This window comes from Nyctereutes procyonoides, unplaced genomic scaffold (genome assembly GCF_905146905.1).
Source record: "Nyctereutes procyonoides isolate TBG_1078 unplaced genomic scaffold, NYPRO_anot_genome, whole genome shotgun sequence".
NCBI classification, from domain to species: Eukaryota; Metazoa; Chordata; class Mammalia; order Carnivora; family Canidae; genus Nyctereutes; species Nyctereutes procyonoides.
The window spans coordinates 2900581-2923152 of record NW_026575123.1 but is presented as its reverse complement, the minus strand read 5'-3'; the positions used below and the strand labels follow the sequence as shown (position 1 = coordinate 2923152).

The window sequence follows — 22572 nt, the reverse complement described above, 5'->3', positions numbered from 1 at the left end:
AGCCAGTCCCTCCAAGGAGCCTTCCCTAAACTCCCCTACAGCACTTTAATAGGAGTCCTTTAATGATATCACACACTGTAATGACAGCCAATGGCATTCAGCTTTTTCAAGATAAAGAGTATATCTTAGACCTCCTAGAACCCTCCACCCTCATGGATGCAGTCCAGTGCCTCAAACACAGGAAGTGTCCAAATATATAAATCCTAAAGTCCTTGAGCAAATGACATCTGAATGGACAAGAATTTGGCTACACTTTTTCATCCACATTCATAAGCATGTTCCTATCCATACCCTCCAGCTACGGTACTCATCAGCATGACATTCAGCGACACCTTCATTTCTTTCTGGGCTTTGCTCATTGAACAAGCTTATGGAACTAGGTTTTCTCATCTCACATCTGCTTTATAGATATAAAGGCTTTTGATGGCTGTTCAGTAATGCCAGAACTTTACATTGTACCTAGGAATTACCCCTACTAAATAGAATTTTATAAGGATCTGACTAGTCCAGAAAGACACTAGAAGTGTAGGAATGAAGGAGACAGGGATCTCCCAAGAGAAACAGTAAAGCCTGCAGTTGTGATGAATTCTCTTCAGAGGGTTAGAATCAAGACTAAGTATCAGACTCTAGACTTTCTACCCCTTTCATTTCACCCTTGAGAAAAACTGAGACTCAGTTCAATTTACCAATGTTGAATTTTTGGTTAAATTAGTTAATATTGGGACACCTGGGTGGCTCAGTGGTTGAGCATCTTCCTTTGTTTTTTTTTTTTAACTTTTTTTTTTAAAGATTTTATTTATTTATTCATAGAGACACATACAGAGAGAGAGAGAGAGAGAGAGAGGCAGAGACACAGGCAGAGGGAGAAGCAGGCTCCATGCAGGGAGCCGGATGTGGGACTCAATCCCCGATCTTCAGGATCACACCCTGGGCTGCAGGCGGTGCTAAACCGCTGCGCCACCGGGAATGCCCGAGCATCTGCCTTTGGCTCAGGTCCTGATGGCTGAGCATCTGCCTTTGGCTCAGGTCCTGATGGCTGAGCATCTGCCTTTGGCTCAGGTCGTGATCCAGGGGTCCTGGGATGGAGTCCCACATCAGGCTCCCCATGGGGAGCCTACTTCTCCCTCTGCCTATGTCTCTGCCTCTCTCTGTGTATCTCATGAATTAATAAAATCTTTAAAAAAACTTAGTTAATACTTACATCTGGAGATTTTTAAACTTTTGAGTATATCATTAGAGCATTAATGATGAATACTTTGAGGGGACTCTCTCATACTGGATAATGTACTCCCCAAAGGATCTGGGCCCTACAGTTATTCTAGGTAAATATCCTGACTTCCTAGGGTCCTAAGGAAAAGCCTAGATTCCCCTCTTCTGTGTATTCTTGAGAAAGGGCATCTGTGGGTACCAAGGTTCATCACTGGGTTGGTACGATAGTCTATGGAACATCTTATTGATGAGGCTACATCTATCACCGAACAAGTCTGATGTTTACGAGTAAGATTTTAAATACATACCAGCACAATTTTTAAGAGACAAATATTTTAAAATTTATAAACCTACTAAACAAGGGAGAATTAACTCTGTAAGACTCAATAATTTAACTTTCTTGATGTATGGGCTTCTCTTTGATTCCTACAAAGCCTGTGATAAGATGGCACCACAGAGGAGGTGGACAGGACCGTTGTTGCTGGGGAAGACAGGTCACATGAGGGCAGCAATACCAGCAGCAGCCAATGGCACAGCAGTGACTGTCCTGTTGGCCCCGTAACCCAACCCCTATTTGACCTCTGTTTCTCTGGGGCTCCATTTCCTCTGTGGCTTCCCTGGTGCAAATGATCTTCCATATAAAGTGAATACAGCAGTAATAAGCTGCCTGTAAGAGCTGTCCTGAGAATTATAAACAAGTAGACAGTATCTGCAAACTGTCCAGCACCGCTGTATAGACCATGTAAGAAACAAGACAAGAAGGGTATGTATAGACAGGAGAGGTCTGGCCTGGGAAGCACAAGACAGGTCATTTATATGCTTCACAGTAATACATGACCTCATCCTGGGGAAATTCACATGTTTTGCCTAAACTCTCTTTCTTTATAAATCTCCTGTTTGTTTTTTTTTTCTATTTGTGGTTTCTTTTTTTTTAGATTAAAAAAAACCCAACCATACACACAACCATATACATACATGTAAAGGGAGAGAACAAAACAATGTGAATCCCTGTGTGTCCATCACCCAGCCACACAGCCATTTGCCCACAGCTAGTCTTATTTTATGCACACCCCACTCATGCCTCACCCCCAGCGCCGTGGGATCATTTGAATCAAATCCCGGACACAGATAATTTCATTTTTCATGGCTTTTCAAACATATAAGTCCTATTTACTTGGCATTTCATTTTCTTGATTCAACACCTCTGATATAAACAATCTGCAGCACTAAAATGGAGGCAACATGGGAGGTACGCTTGGAGCCACAGAAAAATTTAGAAACAAATAATTTAAATTAAAAAAGGACAATGAGTCAAGGCAGAAGCAGTTAATATAGCCTGTAGGACCCTGTGCTATCATGCTGTTAGGAGCACCACCCCATCCTGGGGCTCCCTTGGAGGTCTGTCCTAGGGTACCTGCTCATGGAGGAAGGGGGCATGTCTCGCCTTTCCCTGACCAGGTCTGACTTCTCCTGCCTCTGTGCCTCCCTCCCACTACTGAACACATCACAATCACCTCCAGTACTGAGCCACTTCCCTGTAAAATCCTCCTCCATTCCTCCTGTCAAAACGCGCCTTCTCTCTGCTTTGCTCCCACAGCGCTGAATTATCCTAGCACACAGTCAGTACTCAATAAGTGCACATGCACTGAATGAATGGGACACAGGACGGATTCCATTCTGCCTTGCACCTTACTTAGTGCTTTTCACATCTGTGTCTCCCAGGGATTTTAAATTCCTCAAGGAAATAATTGTGTTAAATCAACTCTGTGTCCTCCTCGCTTCTAAGGCATTCATGGGTGCATAGTGGGTGCTTAATGAATGTCTCACAAATGGAGGGTGCTCTAGGAAAAGAGCCACGTGGCTGGAGGGTGAGGTGTCTGGAGCACGACTTCACGGAAATTAAGGGCAGACTAGCACAAATACAATGCACAGACATTTTCCCCCAGGTTTCCAGAGCTTTCTTGTCTCAGGGAAGCAAATTTGGGCTTGTCATCATAAAAGCAAAAGAATTTGGGAGTGGTTTCCTTCATCCAAATGACCCAGCAACACCTGCCTCGAAACCATAATCGTGTTTTTCTCTCCCACCTTCTCCCAAGGTGAAGGCTACACTAAGTTACTGCCCATAGGATGGAATTACAGGTCTGAATTGGAGACAAAGGTTCTTTATGCTGTGTCTGGTCATTAATTAGCTGCTGGAAACTTCAAGACAGGGCCATTAGCATGCTCATAAACCTTTTATTTTAAATGTTTTCGCTTAGCCGTGATTCTGATGTGACTCTCCTTGTAGGCTGGACATAGGACATTTGTTTCTTAACATTTCTGAGGCTCATTAACTACTCTATCCCAGCGGCTCATTAACTAGCCCATTAGGGATTTCACTTCATTCCGGCAGAAGCCTCCACTTGCCCTCGCAGAGCCTTTGAGGGCGCCTATCTGAGGCCACCTAATTGGGAATGGTGTGAGGCTCGCTGCGAGGCAGGGGCGAGAGGGGGCTTTGTAGGTCTCCCTGGAGGCTGGAGTGGCAGTGAAGGGGTGCGCTCACCTACCTGCTATTCTCCCAATGGGCATGGCGTGCTCCTCGGGTGGGGAGACAGACACCATGATGTGGTTCATGTACGCCAGGTCTTCCCGATGGGAGAGGTTGATGGGCTTCCCTTCCCTATGAAGCCCGTCCTCGGAGAGCCTGGACTGTTTGAAATCCACGGAGTGCCGGGGGTTCAGGATCAGAGGGTGCATGATGGGACTGGGCATCAGCTGGATCACGCGGGTGCTCTCCTGCCGGGGGCTCGATGGCTTCGGGTGAGGCTCAGAGGATGGTGGGCAGTGGTTATTCTCCATGGGAGACACTGACAGGGGGTAGGACTCCTGGTGGTTGTTCTCCTGGTGGAGCCTTGGCCCCTGGGCCCTCTCAGCCGGGGAGAGGCGGCGGATCATGTTGTCCAGGGGGGACCGGAGGGGCCGCTGCTCGGGGTCGGGAGAAGGCCGGTGATTGGCTGTGACAGGTGATCTAGAACGGTGCAACAGTTCAATGGTGGGGGGGTTGTGGTGCACATTCTCCACTGGTGGCCTTGGGGTCCTCTGGACACAGTTATCTGTGGAGCAGAAGGAGAGACAATCACTGACCCCAGTGGACGGTTGGGAGAGGGACCCTGCTGCAGTCCTAGAGGTAATGAACAGTGGAGCCCAGGCATGTGCCGGGCAGACCTTTCATCCCTTGAGACGGAGTGTCTTTCCCACTGCTTAAAAAAACAACTGAAGTACACATACTTGAAATTCTTTTCCTACACTAGACAGGCTAAGAATGTCTACAAGCATTCCATTAATCACTTACTAGTAGCTTATAAACACAAGGAAGCCAAACTCGTGTCCTCTAGCTCTTTGTTTCTTGACTCTCTGACGTTACTTTTGGGGTCCTTATGGGTTTCTTTCTAGACACTCACTGACTTGTATTTTCAGAGCTGATTTTACATATTCTCTACCTCTGGGACGTTGTTGGTGGTGTTAATGATACTACTACTACTACTACTACTACTACTACTAAGTTAGTTACTATATCCTTGGTACTGGATTACATTGTTTAAAATGCATAATACTCCTAAGTAGAACATGCTGATACCAGTACTCTTATTTTACAGGTGACAAAATGAAAGTGTACAGAAGTTAAGCAACTTTCTCAAAAAAACACAGTTAGGGAATGAGACCCAGACTCCAGTAAGAATCTAGAATCTAGAATCCATTATGATATTGCCCTTTTGCTATCTACAGAAGCCCAGGGCAAAAGTTATAGCAAAACTTGCTTTAAGTATGGACAGTGGGCCTAATTTACAGACTGGCAATCTTGTACTTGAAGGAAAATTCAGGATCACTTTGTTTCTGAGTGCCCTTCAAAACGCTCAGAGACAAGCAGAGGTAAGTTAAGGAAAAGGAGGGATGAACACCTCCAATGATGCCTCTGTACCATCCCACTTGAACTTTCAAGTGGGTGATATCCGAGCGAAGACAACGTTGAAAATGTGCACAGCTCAGCAACAGAAGTAGTTCTGTGGGCTGGGTTGAGGGAGGGACCAGCACACACGTGGCTTTAGGAGTCCCTGTTTAGGGGGAGGAAGGGTGCAAGAATCTGCCTACAAAAAATGGAGCTTTCCGCAGTGCATCCCACTCATCTTAATGAGGTTTCTCTGGTCACATCTGTTCCCAGAGCTGTCTCACCAAAAGGATGCACACACTTTCAGGTCTTTGTTCTGGTCTCTGTTCAAAGGTTTGTCTATGATTCTAAGTAAAGCAAATCAAAGATACCCCCTTTGTCCATTATGCCAATATCTCTATGAAGAACATATAAAGGGATCCAGGAATTTGATAGGGTTAGTACACAGAGATTGAGGTGGTAATGTCACAAAGTTTTACACAGGATTCATAGAAAAATGGGGACTCTTCTAGCTCTCAGTTATATGAGAGAGCAAACAAAGAAATATTCATGATCACTTAATGAGCATCTGCTTGAAGGCAAAAGGTTTATTTTGTAGCTACTGTGTAACCAACTGCCGTGAATTTAAAAGTACTTATTGGGGATCCCTGGGTGGCGCAGTGGTTTAGCGCCTGCCTTTGGCCCAGGGCGTGATCCTGGAGACTCAGGATCGAATCCCACGTCGGGCTCCCGGTGCATGGAGCCTGCTTCTCCCTCTGCCTATGTCTCTGCCTCTCTCTCTCTCTCTCACTGTGTGCCTATCATAAATAAATAAAAAAATTTAAAAAAGTACTTATTTATTGGAATAGCTATCAATGGGAGGCTAGCTTAATAAATTATACCATATCTCTAAACAATGGAGGCTCAGACAGATGTAAAATGGAATAAAGAGTGTCTTAATATTCTGCTAAGGACTGGTCTCTAGGCTCTATGATTAGGGATGCAAGGCCAGGTGAAATATTCTGGTTTGCTACCACCTTTCTATGATAAAGGAGAGGAGTATTCTAGTTTCAGGAAAAGACAGAGTGGTTTGTATCAAACTAACCTCCCTACATATACAAATGATGGAATCTGGATACCATACATTTACAAAAGTTATTTGAAGGTGCTGGAGAAAACTGAAGGGGATTTTACTCTTGAAAGAAGAGAACTGCACAAGTGAGATCCAAATTCATAGAGCCCTGAGGGTCCTCCTTAGTCCCCCTAGCAGAGGCAGCTGGAAAATGAACTGGAAGTTGTATCTGTCAAGGAATAGAGTATGAGGCTGCCAGAATGGCAAAAAATTGAGAAACCAAATCCCATAAAAGGGAGAGCCTCAGGGACAGTAGCCACTAAATTGGCAAATAAAGTTCCCTCAAATCCTTAACATGTGCTCCTGAATAGCATGTGGGGTGTGTGTGTGTGTGTGTGTGTGTGTGTGTGTGTGTGTGTGCATGTGCGTGCACGTGTGGAGTAGGGGGCAGGGCTTCTAAGGAGCTCAGTGAAAAGCAACAGCTGTATGGCTGAAAGATAAGAGCAGGAATGTCAGGTACTGGCCACTGTATTGGAGACAGAATTCAGAATTTCAGTCCTAGCAACAAAGGCTCTATAAGCATCTCCGGCTCTTCATTAACCCAGAATAGCCACACTTTAGGAATAAGGGCTAGCTCCAGGACAAAGGGATTTGCCTGAGGGCTAAAGGCAAAATTGACAAAAATCTGCCCTAACCAAATGTTAAGACTACAAACTCAAAGTGATTGGCTAGTCGTTTACCTGCTAGAGCAAAAAATCAACATTCTTCAGAGGAATATAACATAATCTAGAATCTCTATGATGTACCATCTATAATGTCCAGTATTCAATAAAAATTTTCTGGATATGTGGCAAAAACAAACAAACAAACAAAAAACCCAGAAAAAATGTGACCCCATAATCAAGAGGAAAGGCAGTCAACAGAAACAGACTCTGAGATCATCTAGATGTTGGTATTAGCAAAAGAGAACCTTAAAATAATGATTAGAAATAAGTGTAAACACTTGAAGGAAATGGTGGTCATGATGAGATATGATAGAGACTGTCAGAAAAGAAATGGACATTTAAAGAAGATTCAAGTACTAAATAGACACAGTATCTAAAAGATTGGACTGGATGTACTTAATGGCAGATTAGGCATGACAGAAGGAAGGGTTAGTAAATTTGAAGACAGATCAATAAAAATTAAAAACAAATAAATAAACAGATCCTCAGTGACCTGTGGAACAATATTAAATGGTCTAATGGACATGTGATTGAAATCCAAGAAGGAGAGAACAGAAAGAATGGGACCAAACAAAATAAATAGCCCCCAAAACCCTCCAAACTGAATAATGACCAAATGGTCCCCAAATCTGGTAACAACAAAAACAGGAAACTTTAAGATCCAAGATGCTCAGTGAAAACCAAGCAGGATAAATACAAAAACTACATCCAGTCATTTCATAGTCAAACTGCTGAAAGCCAAAGATAAAGAGAAAAATCCTGAAGCAACCAGACAGGAAAAAAAAAAAAAAGGTACACTACGTACAATGGAAAAGTTATACTAATTACAGCTAACTTCTTTTTTTGAACACCCAGAGAAGGAGAGAAAGAGCGAGAAAGTGCAAACATGTGCACTAGAAAGGTATGGATGGAGACCCATAGGCTGAAAGACACTTAAGAGCCACATCAGCCACATCAACCATCTGCAGTGTAGAGACTCGTTTGGATTCTGATTCAAGGAAACTGTAAAAACATTGTACAAGATAGGTGGAAACAATGCAAACAGTACAAAGATATCTCATGATATTGAAGAACTGTCAGGTGCCGTGATGGCTTTGTGATTATGATTTTATAAAGGGTCCTCGTCTTTTCGGACCTGTACTGATATATTTACAGATGAAACTGTGTATCTGGAATTTGCTTTCAATTAATTTGGGACGGTGAAGCAGAGGGTAGGTGGGGGCACAGAGGAAACAAGATTGGTCATGAGTTGATCATTGAAGCTGGTGACAGGTACATGGTGGTTTGTTAAATAATTCTCTCTAGTCTTGCAGAAGTTTGATATTTTCCACTGTAAAAAGCATTTCTTTTCTTTTCTTTTCTTTTTTGCTTTTGTTTTCAAGTACTCAGTCAACCTTGCAAGGATATAGGTTGGGATAACAAGTCCTAAATTTTTCATTTTAACCCAACAGCAAATAAATGCTTACAAAGTACTTAACTGATTAGGTCTTTTGAGTTAATTTTAATGGCTGAGATGACTAGTATGGCAGAAATGACCTGCAATCTTTGGGAGATGAGGCAAGTCTTCTTTTCATGGTCAATCTGGACTTCTGCTGTACCCTCCCCCAACCCCGATGAATTGATCTCTTCTCTGTCACAGAACATGATCATGATAGTCAACTACTTAAGACAGTTGCATTTTCTTCTATATGCCATTGACAGAATATCTCCCTTTACTTAAAAGCTTATTAAGGTTTAAAAATACTTAAGGATGATGAAGACCATGTACTGAAAAATTCTACTTCCTGATTCCATTTCCTGTCTTACAAATCTCAAAACGGACACAGGCGTTGGCCCGTAGTCTGGTCACCTGCTGGCCCTCTTTGATGTCCTGGGTTTCAAGGCTCATTGCATGGGTGTGCACTCGGGGCAAGCCTTAGGAAGTCTGGGCGGACTCTGAGAGGAAGAGTTTTCATGCCAAGGGTAAAAGAGGAACTGATGTAATGTCCTGGAGAGATTTCACTCTCTGTTCCTGCCCAGATCTTTGGGAACAATGAAGGAAGGAGACAGTGCTCTGGATAATCCAACTCAGATTTTACTTTTGACTCAGGGGTCCAGGCAGGAACAGGACTTGGAGGAGATTGATTTATTTATTTCTCTGCAGACAGCACTCAAAGAGGAAGTACTTGATGAAGTTGATAACATTAATGGTAGAGAACTGGATCCAAGGTATTTAATTCCAGGCTCCTGGTGGTCTGGGCACAACCACTGTCAAGGCTGAACGGCCTGCAAGGAGACCTTCCAAGCTTTGTTGCAGTTTGCAAAGCATATGCCCACATACGGAGCAGGCTCTGACGTTCCTCCCCTATTGCCTGCTGCCCCTGTTATTATAAAGTTGGCAGCAGAGTATGGAAACTTATGAGACCAGAGCCGGCAGGCAGAGAAGCTCCGGACACAGGAAATGCACTGAGCGGACAGTGGGTGCATTAAATCCCCCAGATGTAGGAGTCTTCTGTCTAAAACAAGAAGATTTTTTTGGTCTGGCCTTGATGTCTGGGTTTATTCTTGGTGAATTGCCCAGAGGGAGCTGGGAAATTATCCACATTGCCCTCGGTCTGAAGGTCTTGATATGGGACGGAAATGCGCAAGAAGGAGGGAGGGAAAGCCACATGTAATTAGTCAGTGTGGGCATGGAGGGTAGTGGGGAGGAAGACCAAGGACTGGTAGGGAACCCATTCTGGTTGAAAGTATTTTCTAAACACTTAATACAAGTAATCCCTTCTTTCCACCAAAGAGCCCCACATAAATTGGGCTTTAAATGTGAAGATTACAAAAAAAAAAAAAAAAAGATTTTATTTCTTTACTTATTAGAAAAGGTGGTCTACTTAAAATTCATCAAAAGTTGGTCCAGTTGAATCAGGTTATGAATAATGAATAACTAGTAAACTGAAAATAAACAAAAACTGCCTTCGGTTAAAGTTGTGGGCTTTCAGTAGGAAATTTCCAGGGTAAAGTAAAGGCTCAACCTTCTGTCTCACCCAGAAGGATTGCATTTCCGAGGATCACATTTCCACTACCTCACTTTCCCTAAGGCCATAGATGGTGATAAGAGAAGTTAGCCAGGGAGATGCAAATCAACAGGCCCAGCAGGTACCTTAATCATCAGCCTCAGTCCACTGTGTTCCACATTCTTCTGGAAGGAACCACTTCCCAGCATGACTTTGTAAAAAAATTAGTGGGAACCACACGTGATATAAAGAGCTATAGAGATTAAATGCTCTATGCCTTCCCGTGCAATTCAAAATAGATTTTCTATACAAGTTTAGATTTTGTCACCTTCTGTTATGGGTTGAATTCTGCTACAGACACGCCCCACATCCCTCAATTCATACGTTGAAGTCCCAACCCCCTAAAACCTCAGACTGTGACTTTATTTAGGAATAGGGTCATTGCAGATGTCATTACCTAAGACGCGGTCATAGTAGAACAGGGTGGACCTCTAATCCAATATGACTAGTGTCCTTACAAAAAGGAGAATTCGGACATGTAGACAGGCATCGATTGCATGACTGGAAGGGCATGTTCTGCCCCATAGTGATTAAAAATATGTGTCAAACCATAGAACCTTCAGTGATGCCAACCACATTTCAAGTAGTGTCCTGGGTGCAGTGAATGGAAGGAAAAGTGGTCCTTGCTCTCAAGGATATTGTCGTCTAATGGAGAAGGCAGACATAGAAAACACCAGAAAAGGCTAAAGGTGCTGAATTAAGAGTCAGTCACATGCAGCATGCCATGTGAAGAAGGCAGAGATCTACCAGTCAAGGAATACCGAGCAAACCACCAGAAGCTAGGAGAGAGGCACAGAAAGGATTCTCCCTCCCAGCCCTCAGAAGGAACTGACCCTGTCCTTACCTTGATCTTGGACTTCCAGCCTCTGGGACTGTGAGACAGTAAATTTCTGTTGTTTAAGCCACCCAATTTCTGGTGCTTTATTATGACAGCCCTCCAACACTTCCACTCCCCCCCACCCCCTGCACCCTGCCACTCCTTTCCCACGAGGTTCCACCGAGACCCTGCCCTGACCCTCTGCCTGCCCATCCAGCCAGTTCGCTTCGGCAAGTTGCCACTGATTTCCCCTGCAGGGCCAGAGACGAAAGCCACCCACCCACGTTTGGAGTGTACGATTCTCAGATGTGTGAGGTCTCAGACAGTAAAGCCCAAGTGAGCTCCCAGAGTTTTAGAAGTGCGTGCTGACAGAGGCTGAAAGAAACAAAACAGGTGACTTGCAGGAGTCTGGGAGGCTTCATCTGTATGCCTGTGGGCGGAACAGCCTCCAAACTGGCTGGCCTCTGTCAGCGGCTCTGTAGGGATGGACGAATGGATGGATGGATGGACAGACGGATGGACGGAGGACGGAGAAATAGCACAGAGGGAAGTCTGCCCACTGCAGTCTGAATACACCCCGCACAAAAGAAGTTGAATGAAGAAATCAATAGGTCCAATTAGACCTGGAGTGGGGGAGCCCTGTGAATCATTTATAGGGAGGGGGTCTGGGTGGCACAGAAATAAGTCAGAGTGCTGGAGAGGGAAAAGAAAGAGCAAGATAACAGAGGGCCTCCTGCTCTGGAGGTGAACCCAAACTCCCTCCATCTCCTTATCTCAAAGGGCTATCTTCAGAAAGCACTTCCCTAGGGGTAACAGGAAGTTTCTTGAAAACTTCCTGGCTACCTGGGGAGAGTTAGTCATGCATATTAGAGATCTCTCACGCTGAAACTTCTGGTTGAATAGAGCCAGCTAGCCCCTGGGCCAGGAGCAGCCTTCACAAGACTGGAGAAAGCCAGAGGAGGGGGGGCGGAGGGAGCAAGGGCGGTCCTCCCAGAGGTAGAAGAGGCCCAGAGGGATGAAAAGAGGCTCTGTGCAGGACCCCAGTGCCTCCACACTTTCCCATCATAGTCAAATGCTGCATCAGGGGACAAGGGTCAGAGGGTAAAAAGTCATGCTGCCCCAAGACTCTGAAATACAGGAAGTAAAGCAGGAAGAAGAGGCAGGCCCTAGCAGAGGAGAACAAGGGAGCAAGGGGGAATGGGTGCTACCTGGTGCCCTGGGGACAATGGAAAGTCCAGATTTGGGCCTGGTCTTCCCCTGCTAGAACCTCATTATTTCCAGCCAGATCCAAGAATCCCAGAATTGAAAGGGGGTACAGGTTAATCTTGTAGTTCTTAAATGTGAGGGGAGACAGCTGGAAGATAAATAGGTCCCAAAGGGGTCATGGAGGGCCTACCATACCCAGGTACTACAAGGTAACAAAGCACAAGCACTGCTCCTTTTCCAAACAGGCTGTGCAATGAGAACAATTGAGGTCGGCACTTTAAATGTACTTTCCCAGGATGCCTGGGTGGCTCTGTCGGTTAAGCATCTGCCTTCAGCTCAGGTCAGGATCCTGGAGTCCTGGGATGGAGCCCTGCATCAGGCTCCCTGCTCAGTGGGGGATCTGCTTCTCCCTTTGCCTCTGCCCCTCACTTCGCTTGTGTTCTCTTTCTCTCGAATAAATAAAATCTTTTTAAAAAAAAGTATTTTCCCATAGAATGTAACAGAGGGGGCCTGGTTCATCCATGAAGGAGTTCTGGTATCACGGACTGGGGAGGCAGCAGGCCCTTCCTATCTGGGATGCACAAGCGTGGTGTTTGCACAAAGTGCCTTTGGTCACAATAATGGGAATGGTTAGGAAAACTGGGGTTTGGAAGTAAGAAAAAACCCCAACCATTGCACAACAATGCGGATATACGTAACACTACTGGACTGTATATAACCTTAAGAATGGCTAAGATGGTAAATGTTATGTGTATTTTATCACAACTAAATTTGTTTTAGGTTTAGAACACAACAAGAAGAAAATCCCAACCAAATAGTGGGAAGAAATATCAAATAATGATAAAGAATAACATTTATTGAGTGCTTGCCATGTGGTAGTTATTGTTCTAAGGGCATTTCCTATATTAACTTGATTCTTTCTTTATCACATTCAATAGGTACTGACATTATCCTTCTTTTCCAGGTGGAAACTGAGACCAAGGAAGTTAACTCATTTCCCTAAAGCTACAGAGCCAGTAAATGGAGGAGCTGGGATTTGAACCCAGATGGCTGGGATCCAGAGCACACATAGACACTATTATGCTCTTTGGCTCCATCAAGCATTGTATGATTAACACAGATGTCAGACCCCAGCCAATGGCCTCCTTGACACTTTAATCATCAACACGATCCCAGCAAGACTAGACAATCAGGAAAGTTTTTACAACTACCAGTAATAGGATGGCTGCATCAGCTAAAAACTTCATCCACCCTGGTGCCTATTCAGCAGCTATACTGAGGGACCAGCTCCCAAGGAGTGACCAGCACCAAGGGGCTGGTTCCCAAGGGGGATGACAGCCAGTGTCTCTGCTCTCAGAAGCCAGCACCAGACTCTACATTCACTTTTCTCCCAGGCTGGGGGATTTTCTTCATGCTAAGTCCATTCATTCTGAGCAGTCAAAGATCTACAGTGGGTTAATTCAGTCCAAATCAGTGTGAGTTTTGAACATCATGAACTGCAGATATACAGTGGTGTCTCAAAAGTTATCTTTGATGGGGCACCTGGGTGGCTCAGTTGGTTAAGGGTCCAATTCATGTTTTGGCTCAGGTCATGATCTTGGGGTTGGGAGACAGAGAACTCTGCTGGGTTCCACAATCAGTGCAGAGTCGGCTTGAGATTCTCTCTCTCCCTCTTCTTCTGCTCCTCCCCTGCATGAGCTCTCTCTCTTTCTCACATAAACAAATAAAATCTTAAAAAAAAAAAAGTTATCTTTCAGTTTTTTGTCTGTTTAGATTTGGGAGTTTCAAACACCACGAGGAAGAAAAAGTATAAGCAGGTTTGCTGGCATCTGCCACATTGTACCCTGCTCAGGGGACCTGGCATGGCCTCCTAATCTCCCCAGTTCTACTCATTGCTCTGCTCCATCTTCTGTTCTGTTTTCAGAGTGTCTGCATAAAACACATGAACAAAAATGTTATTTTGGTTGGCTCCTTCATGTTGCAATGAAATGAACACAGGCATTTAGAGCTTTGTGGACCTAGGGCTAAGTTTTAATTTTGCTACTTGGTAGCTGTGTGATCTGGAGGCTCTCAGCTTCTATCTCCTCATCTGTAAAATGGGGTTAGCATTACCTTATTTATAGAGTAGCTGTGAAGATGAAATGACTTGGACACCTAAGACCTTAGAACAGGGTCTGGCACACAATAAATGTTAGCTATTATTTTGTTACTATGAAGCAGATTCATATACCGTGTCTTCTTTAATTATCTCATTAAAATCGTGTTAGATTTCCTTCCTCCAAATCAGTCTTTGGGCATGTGGATTTGACACCCTTGGGTTAAGGGTGGAAAGAAAACATTTTCATTAATAAAGCAATCAAAGGGATCCCTGGGTGGCGCAGCGGTTTAGCACCTGTCTTTGGCCCAGGGCGTGATCCTGGAGACCCGGGATCGAATCCCACGTCGGGCTCCTGGTACACGGAGCCTGCTTCTCCCTCTGCCTGTGTCTCTGCCTCTCTCTCTCTCTCTGTGTGACTATCATAAGTAAATAAAAAATTAAAAAAATAAAGCAATCAAATAAATGAAAATCTCTGGGCTATCCCAGAATGCATGTCACCCTACCCACTCCCCACAAAGAAATGACCTCTCTCTATTCTCTGGGCTGTTACCATGTGCTGGTTGTAGGGAGAACTGAGGTCAACTGTTTCAACACTTGAAAGTTCTCACCATTCATTTACTATTTCCAGGTCCACCTGGTGGCAAAGAGCTGCTCCAGAGTAACACTGGTGTCTTAAAAGTGTGTCCTCTATTGCCGAAACCATTACAGCACTGCATGGGTGAATGTTTTCAAATTAAAGTGGTTAAACATCACCCCCACTCCATGCTCTTAGATGGGGCAGAGGAGAGGGTGGGAGGAGAGATCGATTTTATTTATTCATGAGAGACGCACACACAGAGAGAGAGAGAGAGCACACGCGAGAGAGAAGCAAAGACACAGGCAGAGGGAGAAGCAGGCTCCACGCAGGGAGTCCGACGTGGGATTTGATCCCAGGTCTCCAGGATCAGCAGGCCCTGGGCCGAAGGTGGTGCTAAACCACTGAGCCACCCGGGCTGCCCCTGATATGATATTTCTAAAGATGTTTTATTCCTGGTTTTGGTGAAAGAAACATATCACTTTTTTGTTTTGTCTCCTTCCTATATAACTATCTACCTAACCTCTAACTCATTTGTATTATGCAGATAAAAATGAGTCACAACAAAGAAAAGGGATCCACTTGAACTGAGGCTGTCTGTCATGAGATAAGGGGATGGTGTCACTCTGGATTTGATCACTAAGAGGGGTAATATCACCAGCAGTTCTTGATAGGGTGAGCCAAGGCAGGACAGAAGCGATGTTCAACTGTTTCTGAGCAACACCAAGCAGGACACTAAACTTAGAATTTCCTGGATTTTAGTTACCCAAATGGTAACTAAATGTGACAGCAGAAAATGTTTCTTATTCACCTTCCTATCACCCAGGGAGACGAAGACTTTGGAGGGAATGTAGGACTTGAGAGCATAGGAGATCTGAGAACATTCAGTCTAACCCGGGTTACAACCTGAGAAACCAAGGGCCAGAGAAGAGAAACCCGGCCTTTAAGCTGTATTCTGGCAAAATACAGGCTCTGAGCTTGGTTTCCTGACTTCCAAATCCCATCCTTTAAAAGATTTTTATCTAAGCTGACCATGCGTGCCAGGTTGTCCGGGGTGGTCCTGGTTTGTGCCTGTTGCCCGGCAGGCCTGCTGGTGGAGTCCTGTCTCCCTGTCACAGTGGCTCAGTATGAGTGAGAGATTATAAGGCTGTCTTCGTTGTAGGAAACTGTGTTCTCTTCTCATAAGTAACTAAGGGAAGAGGGTGGCAATGCTGCTTCTCCTGGACCTGGACAGTCATTGGAGGGCTGCTTTGCCCAAGGCGTGACGATGGTCAGAATAGCATACAATATGGAGATTAACGAGTGTTTACAAAATAAAGGGTAACTGGAATTAGTCTGACCGCCCACCTCTCCCCTCAGAGCCCGGAGGCGAGCCTCTGAGCTGTAGCACCAGCTTCCAGTTCTGGCACTGCCACACAGCTGCCAGGGAGGAAGGCGAGATTTCAATGTCAGGCACTCACATGGGATATCTGCGGGGATCTGTTGCTAGATTAAACAAGATATGTTTGTGTTGTGACCTCAATTCCCGTTGTGAAATGATGAATATCGGAATTGGTTCAATCAGTGGCAGGGATGAGGTGAAATCACGGGGAGAGGGTAAATGAAGCTTTGTCTTTGCGCTTCACTCTGCACACCTCACGGTGCCAGGCTGTTCACGGGCCGCCTCCGTTCTATTCTGGAATGTTCCTGTTCTCTTTCCATTCTGCCATAGTATCCCTGCGTCATCAGGTCAACAGCAACATACTTTTACAAAGGACTGAGCCCCCAATTATGTGAAATAGATCACTGGGGATATTTATTATTCGATATGTAGAATTTCACTTCACAGATTTGTCTTTTTTTCAGGACCAGATCTTTCTGTACATCAACAGATGTCCATTTTAGTGTTTTGCCATTCACAAGGAAGTGTAGCGGCATTAATTCTGGAGACCAATCATGTTGAGCTGATGGTTTTTCTTTTAGTTTGGAGAAAAGGGGAAGAGGTAGGAGGTATCTGGAGGTAGGGAACTTGTAATGACCCATTCCCCTCTATAGAAGGTCCCCTTGTCACCAATGGCAGACTGAAGGCAGGCAGCCTGTTTAGTCATCTCCATGCCTTGTATAGCTCTTCTCATTTGATACCATCTGACAAAGACCTAAACTTCCCTTCTCATGTGTCCACCTGTCCATCTGAGAGAATCGGCTGACCGGGCATGGACACTCAGGTCTTGATTCCTGGCTGAAAGCTTTAAGTAATGGTCTCTGAGGACACACTACTTCTAAGAGCTGGGTCTGAAGTGGAGCTCACTGGTCCACAGGGTGATGAAACCCTTGACCTTGGTCTCATTAGCTCCATTCTTTTACCTCCTGAGCCACCACCAGCACCACCATCATAACATTCAAGAGCACAGCTCATTATGGTGTACGTAGCAGCACATCCGTATTTACTTGGTCTGAGAGTAGCTCTGAGAGTTAGCTGGGCTTTCTCTATTGATTAGCTGCTGCAAATGAGAACAACAAACACCTACTTCTGGGTCAAATCAGACCAAGGGATAAGAAAGGATTTGTGGTGGAAGACCAAAAGCTTCCAATCACATCTGGGAATAAAAAGAATAGGAATTCCAAATGGGATTTTTTTTCTTTTCTTTTCCTTTTTTTTTTTTTTTTTTTAAATAAGGAGTACAGAAGGGGGGGGGGCGGCATCACACACCTTTTGTATCTGAGGCGGCAAACTAGGTAATACGATTCTTGCCTTAATGTCAAGCTTCAGTAAATCCACCTCCTCTTCTCTGGAATAGCTGTTGGTTATTATGCAACCCGGAAATGTACGTGGCAGGAAAAGCAAAAGAACAGAGAAGCTGAATTATGTGTGTGTGTGCTGTGTGCCTGTGTGTGTGTGTGTGTGTGGCGGGGGTGGGGCAGCTGCTAAATTAAAAAAGGGCAGAGCTGGAGGCAGAAAAGATGAGAGAAACAGGCAGGGAGCTTGCAAGAGCTGCTCCTTTATCCTCTATCACGAAAGCAAGGGGGCCCTGCTGTGAGCCACTTGGCACGTGGAAGGGATGGCGGTCGCCTGTAGTCAGGCTCTCTTTTGTGAAGTGTTAATTAAGAAAACAAATACCTTCTCATTTTTTAATTTGCCAACAACAAAACCAAAATATTAGCCCTGCTATCAAGAAGGCTCAGTCAATTTAAGGAAATACCCCCAAGGAACTGGGGTGTAGGCCTCAAGTAATCTGGTCCTGAGGCTAAGTACAGGTTGAAAAGCATTACTTTGCATCCCTGTGTCTGTAGTCTTACTGACCTGGGCTTACTGACTGCACTGGGACAGAGACACGCTGCATCTCTGTTCAACGGGGTGATGCACCAAGTCAGATTTTAATAACTGATTTCTGCATCCAAACACCTGCTTTGGAACAATGTCCAGGGCCACAGTTCAATTCTGGTTCTTTTTCCTGTTAGTTTACTACTAATTTTCTTTATGACTTTTTGACTTTATGACTACATGGGCTTCCCAGAGAGGAATAGCACCGGGCGCATCAGAAGTAGGCACGCATTTTACCGATGAGCACACCGCAAGAAACCGCCTTTGGTGCACGAAGGAGGAAAACCCTGGCCCACTAGAGTTCATGGGGTTTGAGTCTGTCTTGTTCCCCCAGCTTTTATTACCCTCTACTCACAAATTTTCAAAGATCCCCTACCCCCTCTCCCCGCCCCCCATGATTCTCCTTCATCAAAGTCCTCTACATTCTGGCTCCAGCATAACCTCCTCGGACTAGCTTGGCTAAAGCAAAATCTCAATCACTGTTGAAATAGGGTGATGGCTCACAGGGGTTTATTTACTTCATTCTATTTGGGAGAAATCTCTCCGGTTTGACATTTTCTAGAACAAAAGGTTGGTTGGGGGTGGCTAAAAGATAAACCTTATAACCCAAGTCATCTGACAGCTCTCTTGTTCCAGGGACTCACTGCATCCTATCTATTTTCTCTGCCCGGAGCGTTCCCCACTTCACCCTGGCTTATCAGAATTCTGCTGGATCAAGGAAGCCCCCAGAACCACCTGCTTCATGAGGCTGACCCTGAGGCCTCTGCCTGGATGTCATTTTCCTTCCTATTGTCTCTTTAGGATGTCTACTCTTACAGCTACACTTTGCTACTTCTCTATGAACCTCATTTCTTTATGAGATTGCAGAGAATTAAGAGTACACCTCATTCATCCTGCCATTTCTCTCAGCGTCTTCTATATAGCGAGGACTCAATGCGTGTCTGTTAAACAACAAACTAATCACACAAGTAAGAACAACTTATCAAATAAATGATGAAACCTTTTGGATTGTCTAAATCTCATACAAGGAAAGAAAAGCCTCCTCTAGTACCTTCTTCATGGTTCTGATGCAGTAGGACTTCTGGCTGCGTGTGTATAGAGTTTCCAGGATGGAAGAATGGTGAAAAAAGAATCCGAGGTTTTCTCTGCTTCAGAATATGCTGAAGGAGTTCATAGAGCACATCACCTAGAAAAAAAAATAAAGAGAACTAGAGCAATGGGAATGTTTTAGTTAACAGACTGAGCTTTGACTCTGTGGGTGGCACTGGACTAAAGAGAGAACGGTGAGCCAGAGACGCATGCCACCTACCCTCAGGTAGCACACAGGGGAAACTCATGGGCCGCAGCCATGTGATTGTTTAATTGGATTTTTTTTAATTGTGAAAGTAATATATGAAAAAAGTTTTTTAAAAAAGTCGAAAACCAGAAAGAAAACAAAAATCACCTAAAATCCCACTGCTAAGAGAGAGAAGTCTTATTCCTACTATTTATGGTTTTATCTAAGGCTTGTACTAGTTTCAGCTCTTTTTCCTTTCACATTATTGAACCCCTCCACTAGCTGCAAAATGATAACTCATCACAAGGATGCACCTGACTTTATGGGACATTTCAACGATTCCAACTTATTGCTATTATTCTTGGGGAAAATATTCTTTTCATATCAATCTTTGGTTGGATTTCAGATGAACCAAAGAAGGATTATGAAGTCATTAAGTCTGAAAATGTTTAATGTTCCACTGGTAATTCATACATTCTTCATAGAGAACTTCCAAAAGAAAAAAAATGCCTTTCGAACCCACTCCAATCCCAGGCAGGAAGAGAATGAGGATGAAGAAAATGCATAAGTCTGGTCAGAGGTGCTAACTATTAAAGATAGTCTATAAAGAACTGGCACATTCTGGGATGCTTACCTCCTTTAAAAATACACACTGGCATCGCTCCAAGGTTCTACAGTCTCCTGAGAATCATCTCTAGATGGGCAGAGGGCTGGTCTGAGCTAGGGCCCTCTGTTCTATTTGGTATTTAAAATGTCCAGTGAGTAGTTACTTACAAAACAAAACAAAACAAAACAAAACCCCAAATCCAAAAACCTCAAACCCAAAACCTGTCATGTTCTTGTCCTACCCCTTCGGCTTAGATCCAAATTCAAAAATGCAGGTGGGTGCTCAAAACCCCTTAGGAGTGGGTGATTAATCTTTAAAATACCACAGGCTTCTGACTGTCCCCCTACGCCCTTCCACATACAGATACGCAGTCAACAATTGTAGGGAACAATGGGCTTTTGTCTCTAATTTTAGCCATTTTTAACAGATACTTTAATTAACAACTTAATTTTACTGCATATTTTGGGCTATTGCTAAATTATTTTTTTCTTTTAAACTCTGCTTGAACCTGAGAAATGCTCCATATTAATTTCTTTCTTTCTGCAAACCGTTTGTACCAAATAAAGTTCGAGGATATTCTGTCCTAAGTGATTCCTGAGGTGCCCTTGTGTCTCTGCTTTGACTTTGTTCTTTCCTCTACCTTTGAGTTTGGGTGGTTATTAATATTACTTAGTGACACTATTTACTATGATGCTTAAATAAAGCAAAAGACTTTAAAGAGCTGAAGGCAAGCGTATCATTTGGATATTTCCTTATAATGACATGGGTGAGAGGATACAGAGGTGTTCTGAACCAGACTTTGAAGAATGTTCTGTGTAAGGTGGAACCATGGCACACACGAGTGGGCTTTTTGAGCTGAGAAGGCTTGGAACACATTTAATCTGAACCTAGTAGTCATGGTAATGTCATCTCTGATGAGAGGAGGATACAGAGCCTGAAATACAGTCCTATTTTAATGATTCATATTTTAATCGCTTACAAAAATAAGCCCCTAATCAACACTTTGTTTCTTTTGGTTTAGTGTAATGTCTTCCTGAACTTGTCTTAATTTACATGGCCTCACACCCGCTGGGTTTTATCCTGTGGGTTTGAGCAATGCTTTATTTCGGTAGTACGCAGAAAGAGAAAACGAAACACTGAAAAATGTGTTCCTGATGATTAGTATTACTAAAAAAAATGGCCAGTAATTAGTGTATCCATTTTGGAAGAGGAGGCCAGGAAATATAAATTTAGTGTCTGTGAGGGTGTTCGACTTTGTTCGTTCAGGGAGGCAGGCTGATGTGGCGGGGAAGGCACAGACTTGCAGACGCAGGCCGCCTGGGCTGGTGTGCCAGCTCCTCTGCACCCAGTGACCTTGAGCCAGTCCCTGAACTTCCCTGTGAACTGCAAACAACATCTACCTTCAAAGTGGGCTAGGCTGTCGCTGCTCTGTGAGAGTTCAAGAGGGGAGGAGTGTGGCTGCGCACCTAGAGAGATGCCACCTCTCACCTGTTCTCAGAGGCTGCTCCTGGGGCTCTGCTGCTGCGTGCTGATTAAAGACCTGGTAGGTCACTTATTTTTTGTTGCCATTTTTCTATGTACATACAGAAAGCGAGGCAGCAAAGCAGAATTGGGAAGTGTCTATGCTCTGGAGTCAGACTTAGGGGTCTTAGGGGGTCTTAGGTACATCCTTTACCCTCTCTAGGCCTCAGTTCTCTAATCTACAAAATGCTATCTACCTCATAGAATCCTTGTAATGAGCTCATCACGGTGTTTAGCAAACACCAAGAGCTCAGCAAACACTAGCTGTCTTTGTGACCACCACTATCCCCACCACCATTACTGTTTTTTTTTTTTTTAAGATTTTATTTATTTATCTGAGAGAGAGAGAGAGAGATAGCAACAGAGAGCATGAGTAGGGAGGAGAGGGAGAAGCAAGCTCCCTACTGAGCAGGGAGCCAGCCCAACGCAGGGCTTGAACCCAGGACTCTAGGATCATGACTTGGGCCAAAGGCAGATGCTTAACTGACTGAGCCACCCAGGCGCCCTGCCACCACCACTCTTCTTACTGGTATTATTACAGTGGTGTAGGACAGACCTGTAGACCTTAAGGCAGTCTCTTAGAGAGAATAAAGGAGTGTCTGGGTCATGGTCATTGCTATACTTCCCCTGTAGAAAGCCCAAAGGTTAACTGAAGCCATTCACTCATCTTGGCTTCTCTGGACCCCATCCCCCTGGCCGGGTGGCCAGGCCCACAGAGGGGCTGCCACACACTCTCCCCTGCAGACTCTTCCAGCTTTCTGTGCTGGCTCTCTTCTGCCTCTCATCCCAAAGCTGGCAAAGAGAGCCAGGCAGAGGAGGTTCCTGTTTGAGTGTGCAAAAGAAAAAAAGCAGGGGAGGGGTGAATCAAGTGCAACCTTGCCAATTCCTTACCTAAACCATAAGCCTCTTACGAGAACTCGTGAGATAACATTCATAAGTGCCACTTGGAATGGCTGGCTGATGGGTGGGAGCGTGGGACAAAGGTCCCAAGTTCAATGCCAGGAAAAAATTTCATTCTGACTGTAGAGGATGGCCATAGATAGATCAGTCCATTCACAGACATGTTTCCTCAGCAACCAGGGGCTCAGTCAAGGAATGTGGCTGGCTTAGCACAAACGCATCACTACTATGGGAGAAAAATCAACTTACTGTGCATGCCCTGTGAATGTGTGGTTGGCAGTAACGGTGTGTGCTTGATAATAGCTTGGAATCTTA

At 44.5% G+C, this 22572-nt stretch overlaps 1 protein-coding gene across 3 annotated transcripts in view; it reads right to left on the bottom strand.

The window, feature by feature from the left end:
- ETV6 (ETS variant transcription factor 6) overlaps positions 1-22572 on the bottom strand; it is a 243710-nt gene that overhangs the window by 20091 nt on the left and 201047 nt on the right. For all 3 annotated transcript variants that reach the window (XM_055336782.1, XM_055336780.1, XM_055336781.1), the window contains exons 4-5: positions 19005-19139; positions 3756-4301 (exon numbers count right to left, since the gene is read on the bottom strand). In XM_055336782.1, coding sequence (XP_055192757.1) covers positions 3756-4301; positions 19005-19139 — 681 coding nt within the window. The remainder of the gene's footprint in view (positions 1-3755; positions 4302-19004; positions 19140-22572) is intronic.